General features: G+C 36.6%; 1 protein-coding gene across 1 annotated transcript in view; it reads left to right on the plus strand.

Annotated features, from left to right (window-relative positions):
* LOC118167494 (mucin-5AC-like) overlaps window positions 1-8,215 on the plus strand; it is a 38,051-nt gene that overhangs the window by 16,651 nt on the left and 13,185 nt on the right. The window contains 13 exon segments of the mRNA XM_035326902.1: window positions 400-500; window positions 626-777; window positions 1,326-1,464; window positions 1,566-1,679; window positions 1,998-2,177; window positions 2,689-2,928; window positions 3,516-3,672; window positions 4,279-4,407; window positions 4,771-4,912; window positions 5,457-5,500; window positions 5,600-5,797; window positions 6,277-8,212; window positions 8,214-8,215. The exon segment at window positions 8,214-8,215 is cut by the window's right edge and continues 204 nt beyond it. Coding sequence (XP_035182793.1) covers window positions 400-500; window positions 626-777; window positions 1,326-1,464; window positions 1,566-1,679; window positions 1,998-2,177; window positions 2,689-2,928; window positions 3,516-3,672; window positions 4,279-4,407; window positions 4,771-4,912; window positions 5,457-5,500; window positions 5,600-5,797; window positions 6,277-8,212; window positions 8,214-8,215 — 3,534 coding nt within the window.

The following is an 8,215-nucleotide window of genomic DNA, read 5'->3' on the forward strand; positions in this document are numbered from 1 at the left end:
TCACTAAACGTGAGGAGAAAAAGAACCATATTTTATATTTTTTTTAATATAAAATAAAAGGACTAAAAGCCAGTTACCTCAAACATATAGAATTAAAATAGGATCTTTGTTTTCCTATGTGGCCCCCCCCCGGGGGGGGGGGTTGTTTTTTGTTGAAAGAAGTGTTTCATAGAGCTAACTAAACAGTAGTTTCTATGAGCAGTCCAAGCAAAAGCATAAAAAAAAAAAAAATGAGAAGATGAGTGTGACTTCAAAACAACATGTTTCTCTTTCTTGTCAAATACATTCTATTAAGGTTCATATATTTCACAAAGGATTTTTTTTTTCAGTTTTTAAAGAAACACAAAGATATAAATACATGGTTCATCTCACATTTCTCATGGTTTTTCTGTCTTCCAGTCTGTGCATCTCCCATGGTCTATGTTGACTGTGGCAATACCACTGCAGGTGTGGCAGGAGCAGAGTGCCAGAAGAGCTGTCAGACTCTAGACATGGAATGTGTAAGTATAGACTCTTTACACACAGTTGAAAGCATATTTATCTAGATCACTTTTACACTTACCAGCTGTAAATGGACTCCATCAGGGCAATGTTTCAAGTCTTGTTTTCTATGTGGTCCTTACAGTACAAAACCCACTGTGTCTCTGGCTGCGTATGTCCTCATAATTATGTATTAGATGGCAAAGGTGGTTGTATAGCTCCTGAAGAGTGTCCATGTGTTCACAACGGGGATTTCTACAGCCCAGGAGAATCAATCAGAGTTGGCTGTAACAACTGGTAAGAATAAATAATATTGAAACATGATTTTCAAGCACCTGGAATGGGATAGTTTAGGTGAATTACATCTTATCACTCTAGCAGTATCAAGATTTATAGGAAAGAATCCTATTTCCTTATTACCTAAAAATCAAGTTCCACCTGTTTTTGCAGTGGCACACAGCACAGAAATTGCATGTGGTCAGAAGAGCAATGTGGTTTTAGATGCTGTCATATTCGTTAGAGTCAATAAAGCTTTTCATCCTCTCAGGCCATCTCAACATTTCAATATATCCAACAAGAGTTAGAAATGTGGAACATTCAAAGGTTTTTCTAACCCAAATTATTCATGGCATCAAGAAGTAACAGTCTTTGGGTAAATCCTAAAGACTCTGTCCATGTCTATGCCCTATTTCTGAGAATAAATAAACCTTATTTTTTCACTATGGATTTAACACATTGAAATTAAAAACATTAATGTGCATACAGAAATACATGTTATATGCATGTCTACTTTATTATTATTATTATTATTTTATTTTATTTTAAATCCTTTTCATCTTATACAGCACATGCAGAAACAGAAAATGGCACTGCTCTGAGGAACCTTGCCTGGAAACCTGTTCGGTTTACGGAGATGGGCATTACACCACCTTTGATGGCAAACGCTTTGATTTTGAAGGAGACTGTGAATATGTTCTGATCCAGGTAACAGAGTCCTTCCCAGATTTTTGCACTGCCGAAGTACCTTGTATTTTACATATGAGCACACAGCATCATTAACACTGAATATCATTCCCCTGTTTCAGAACTACTGTGGCAAAAAAGGTTTGGATCAGGGAACTTTCAGAGTCATCACTGAGAACATTCCATGTGGCACTACAGGAACCACCTGCTCTAAGTCTATTAAAGTTTTCCTGGGGGTAAGTGTGCTCTTCAGTAAGTTGTGATCCAAGCCTAATGTCCTGGAAAGATGAAACAGGTTGTCCCAGATAGACTGCATCATAAAAGTGTCCTGCAGGACTGTAAAAAAGTTACTACACTTTCTTACACTCTCTGCTAGGGAAAGCAAAGAAGGGAATTCTAAAGAGAAACAGATTAACATGAGTTTTTTGAATAGAGCCATTTTGATGATAATAGATTTATTATTTCAGTAACAGTTACTGGTAATATATAAAAAACTGGAAACTAAAAGGTGACTTTTTAAAATTGGTCTATAACTTTTTGTTTTCCTGTCCCAGAACTATGAATTGGTACTCAGCGATGGACATTCTGATGTAATCCAGAGAACACCTGGAGGAGAAATGCCATTCCAAATCCGTTCCATGGGCATCTACCTGGTTGTTGACACTACTGTTGGCTTGATACTCATGTGGGACAAGAAAACCAGCATATTCATCAAACTTAGCCCCAGCTTTCAGGTACATTTTAAAATCCAAAACCTGAAGCCAGCAATTTCTGATCCATATTCATGCTATCTCTCACAGGAAAAAAGGAAAATTTGGCTATAACTGGAACGCTGAAAGAGCAGTGATTGCCTGTTATTATCCCTATAGTAGTGACTTAGATTCTGTATATACATTTTCCATAAATTATGTTATTCAACAATAGCATAACAGCAACTATATCAATATTTCCTTCATGAAAATTCCTCACTGAAGAGGTATATTCAGGATTAGATAAAATTAGCTCAATACTAACCTACGATATTAAGAACAAAACCCACAGCTCTACTCTGCTTCTTTCCCTATCCTTCCTAACAAGTTAGGGGTACCTATCTCTCTTCATAAAAGATATTTTATGAGAATGTCCAAGACTGTTGCTGAAGAGGCCCACATCACCTTAAATAAAATTCATCCTGAGGTGTGTTACTCACAGATACTGAGAAACTGTACCTTACTGATCATTGATATTTTGTTTATCCCCATGCAGGGACATGTCTGTGGCCTTTGTGGAAACTATGATGGCAATGGAAACAATGACTTCACTACCCGCAGCCAGTCTGTGGTAGGAAATGTGCTGGAGTTTGCTAATAGCTGGAAAGTGTCTTCTACTTGCCCAAATGCCAATCAAACAAAGGATCCATGTACTGCAAACCCATACAGGAAATCCTGGGCACAGAAACAATGCAGCATCATTACAAGTGAAGTATTTGCAAAGTGTCACTCCCAGGTATGGTACAGCTTCAGTGTGAAATTCTCAAGACAGAGATTATATACATTTTTATGCAGGGTGGCTGAAAATGCACTAGGATTTGGACTATGTCACGCCTGATAAAGTGAAGTGAGACCAAGTTCCAGGGAGACTGCATAGAAAGGATTTTCACTTCAATTTCCTCAGCTTTTGCCATAACCAGTGCAGTACAGAAATTCATAGGGTTTGTTTGTTTGTTTGTGCTGTAGAAGGGACAATCACAGATAAATCTCAAGATATGTTTAATTTTTAATGGCATCATTTTCTATTAATATCAGCCACCTGATATCTATGATTGTGTGCTACTGTGTAGTAATGTAACAATACCCTTTCTTCTAATGTCTTTAACATTGAGTTGTTCTTACTGTTATGATTTACTCCTAATAGCTGTATTCTACATATTTCTCTTGATTTTTCAAAATAGTCTCACCATTTCTTTATTTCTTATCTTTCTCACACATATAGAGTTGCCAATTTCAGGTATTTCCTCAGCATTTTTAGGGCAGGAAATGCCTTTTCAAAGTGGGCAAGTGCAAGAAATCCAATTCAAAGGTTTTCTCCAACAGGTTGAACCAAATGAATATTATCAAGCATGTGTGGATGATGCATGTGCTTGCGACACTGGAGGAGACTGTGAATGTTTCTGTACAGCAGTAGCTGCCTATGCTCAAGCATGCAATGAGCTGGACATCTGCATTTCATGGAGAACCCCATCCATTTGTCGTAAGTCTCACTCCATGACTTTTTGAAGGGGTCTAAAGGGAAAGAAAATAGGAAAAAAAAAAAAAAAAAAAAAAGGAGGGAGAAGAAAGAAAGGAGGATTAAATTGTATTTTTAAGAGGCACTGCTTGAGTAAATCATTGGAAAATGATCATTACTTAAAAAGAAATCATGTGCTAGTAACTTTATTGGTTGTGTTATTAGTGTCTTATTTAATTGTCAGTCATGACAGACAAGTGGCAAACTAAAGTATCTTATATCGTATTATACTCCTAGCTGTCTACATCAAATACACTGTAAATAAATACTAGTGCATTTCAGCTAAAATATGTGATTTAATTAATTGATTTTTCATGCTTAATGTCTAACTGTTTGATGCTTTATAACATTATTGGTACCAAAATGTGGTAGTATAACAATAGTATTAAATAGTATTAAAATAGTATTAAAAATAGTATTTAAAATAGCATTAAATGAGACAACATACTGTTCACCACTTACATGTTTATGTTGATGACATGGGATTTTTACCCAGGAAAATTATAGCAATGAAAGACCTTGGAGCAATAAAAATTAAAGGACTTTTTCTGTAATTTCTCCTTCTTCTAGCTCTGTTCTGTGATTACTACAATCCACAAGGGGAATGTGAGTGGCACTACAAGCCATGTGGAGCCCCTTGTATGAAGACATGCAATAATCCAAGTGGGAAATGCCTTCATGAGTTGAGAGGTTTGGAAGGTAAACATAATTATGCATATCTCATTCTATTTATAAAAAGATAAAATGGACTGTGATAAACAAAATTTATATTACTCAGTGTATGAAATGTTTATATTAGAAACTATAAGAGGAGATTTTCTAATTAATGTCTAACTCCCTAATTAATCATGCACTCGTTTGAAGTGAAAATAAAAAATGCTTCAAAGCTTAATGTGTAATCAATGCAATAGCAGTAATGGGAGGATGAAATTCCACTTTCTGTATTACTAGAATATATACTATATTAGTGGAATAATTTCAAGAGGTTAGATATTGACAGAGTATAGAGTTACTTCTGTCTGAGAAAGCCTAGTGTCAACATAACTCTCATTTTTATTGCAGGCTGTTATCCACACTGTCCAAAAAATAAGCCCTATTTTGATGAAGAAACTATGACTTGTGTTTCTAATTGTGGTTGCTATGAAAATGGAAAACATTACAAGCCAGGAATGCAGATGCCTTCAAAGCAGAATTGTCAATCATGGTAGGATTAGTAAAGATTTTTAAATGTGGAGTGGAAATTTGCAGAACTTGATTCTTCACTCACTCAGTTATTTGATTGCTAACAGGAACTAGGCCAGTCATAGGCTGCTGAGTAGTGTTTAATTTTCTTCTGTTCCCAGAAACGTAAAAGATCACATCATGAAATATTTTATTGTAGAGAGATTAATTTACTACTTATTCTGAATTCTTACTGAAGTATTTGTAAATTATTATTATCATTATTAAGTAAAAACAAAATAACAATAGTTACGGCAATAATCTGAGCACTTATATTAAGATATGCCTAAATAATTATTTAGAAGTTAGTAGACAACTAATCATCATTATTTTGAGCTTGTTTCTGTTATTCCAGTGGCACTTGCATATTTCCAAAAGTCAGTAAGTATTCCTATAAATTCTGTAATCACTGCTGAATATAGCTATACAGGTTGGGAAAGTCCTGCTAAGCCTTCTATCAAGAAGAACACAGTGCTATTTTTAACCAATATATTCACATTCATCATATCCTTTTTCCTCTTTTCCAGTGAATGCACAAACCATGGCAAAAAGTGCAAATATGATGAACATGGTATGTTGACAAAGTTGTTTTCATCTTGGTAGAATACACTGAAAGCACTCTGCTCTGTATTTCAGATACCAAGGAATAACATCCTCTTTTGATTTACAGAATGTGTCTGCATTTATGAAGGACAGACATATAACTATAACGACGTGATCTACAATACTACAGATGGCATAGGAGGGTGTATTGTTGCAATCTGTGGTTCCAATGGAACACTGCAAAGGGTTGTGTATGACTGTCCAATCTCAGCATCACCCACACCATTTCAATTCAGCACTACACCACCTGCCACTGCTTCCACAGGTACATACTTTATAGCATCTAAGAGCTTATTCTATTTGTTAGTGAGTAAAATATAGCTACAATATAACCACTAAGTCTAATTTTTTATTGGCATTTGTTTTCAGTCAATATTTAGCAATCAAAATAATACAAACAAATAAATATAGAAAATAAAATAACTTCCAAAACAACAAAATGGAAACCACTGCACACTGCTTTGATACTATTATTTTATTTGTTTTCATGGCAAACAATAAGGAAACAGTATGAGATTTATTATCTCTAATTGTAACTATTTCCATACCTGGAATAATCTTTACTGAATGAATAGATGACTCATTATGTTTCCTATTAAATTACCAAATGATTACTTTGTCTAGAATTCCTGGTAGGGTACATGGTATGTGTAATTACAGTACTAAGTGGACTATTCAGATAATGGCATTGAGATATTGAAATTTTCATTCTAAGTTTCATGGCATCTTCTTTTACTCTTTCAGTTACATCATCACCAACAACATCAGTATGTGTTCATGAATTCTGTCAGTGGTCAGAATGGTATGATGGAAGTCTACTAACACCTGGTTTCGATGGTGGAGATTTTGAAACTTTTGATGACTTGAGAGCTAAAGGTTATGAAGTCTGTAGAGCTCCAAAGGCTGTTCAGTGCAGAGCAGAGAAATTTCCTAACATACCACTGAAAGACCTTGGCCAAAGAGTTGAATGCAGTACAATGTCTGGACTTATATGTTACAACAAAGATCAAATTTCAACAATGTGCTACAATTACGAAATCAGAATCCTATGTTGTGTTTTTGTACCATGCTCTTCCACACCTTTCATCACAACACCTTATGAGACTTCAACACCGACCACACATATCCCAACCCCAGAAATGACAACCACAACAGCAAGTACCAGTGTCACAACTTCAGCTACAAGCACAGAAAAAACAAGTCCAATTATCAGAACAAGTACTCCTTCAGAAACATCTCTGGAAACAACAGGTACTTCCACTGAGCCCACAACCACTACAATGCCTTGCCAACCAAAGTGCAAATGGTCTCAATGGTATGATGTCCATTTCCCGACTTTGCAGAACAAAGGAGATTATGAAACTTACCATGACATTAGATCAGCTGGAAAAGCAATCTGCAGACATCCTGAAAAAATAGAGTGCAGAGCAGAAAAATACCCACATAAATCCATTGAAGAAATTGGCCAGGTTGTTCATTGCAATGTATCATTTGGACTTATCTGCAGAAATGAGGATCAAAAAGGAGAACTGCATATATGTCTTAATTATCAGATAAAAGTACTCTGTTGTGATGACTACAGCCACTGCCTAACAACAAGAGTGACACCTACTGTATCAATAGAAACTTCTGCCAGTACACCATCAACAGTTCCTACAACTTCTGAAACTTCAACATTCACACCTTCCGTTACTACAGAAATAACAACAACCACAACCGAAACAACAACACCAGTCACCACAACTCCTTCAACAACTCCTGGTTGCATAAAAGAGGAATGTGACTGGTCAATATGGTATGACGTCAGTTATCCAGACCCTGGATATAATGATGGAGATTTTGAAACAATTCAGAACATTATAAAACATGGATACAAAGTCTGCACTAACAGAAAGGCTGTAGAATGCAGAGCAGTAAGGTTCCCTGACACACCATATCCTCTTCTGGAGCAACACATTACATGCAACACTGAAGAAGGATTAACATGCTACAATAAAGACCAGCTACCACCAATTTGCTATAACTACGAAATCAGATTTAAATGCTGTAAAAACATAACAGTACCATGCAAAACAACTCAAACGCCATATTCAACCACCCAAGAGTCAACAACAGTAACATATTCTACAACTCTAAGTACACAATACACAGAAATATCAACTACAGAATACACACCAGTATTTCACACCAAACATAAAACTACAACTGCATCAACAATACCACCAGAAACAGAACACATTCATAGCAAAATTACATCAACACCAACAACACAAACACAAACAGAAACAAAGACCACATATACCACATCACCAATCACGGTCACAACCTCCACCTCAACAGTGCCCACTGCCTCACAATCAACACCACTAAGCTCCACCAGCACCAGCACCTTCACGCCGACAACAGTCAGCACCTCAAGTAGCACGACATACCGCACAGAAGCCACTACCACCTGTCAACCTGAAGTGTGCACCTGGACGGAATGGTTTGACGTTGACTTCCCCACCTCGGGACCCAACCAGGGAGACTTTGAAACCTACCAGCACATCCGCGCTGCTGGGAAGGAAGTCTGTCAACAGCCCAAACAAATCCAGTGCCAGGCAGAGGACTACCCTGAGATTTCCATTGAAAACGTTGGGCAGGTTGTACAGTGCGATGTCCACTTTGGACTGGTGTGCAAGAA

The sequence above is a fragment of the Oxyura jamaicensis genome, chromosome 5 (genome assembly GCF_011077185.1).
Source record: "Oxyura jamaicensis isolate SHBP4307 breed ruddy duck chromosome 5, BPBGC_Ojam_1.0, whole genome shotgun sequence".
NCBI classification, from domain to species: Eukaryota; Metazoa; Chordata; class Aves; order Anseriformes; family Anatidae; genus Oxyura; species Oxyura jamaicensis.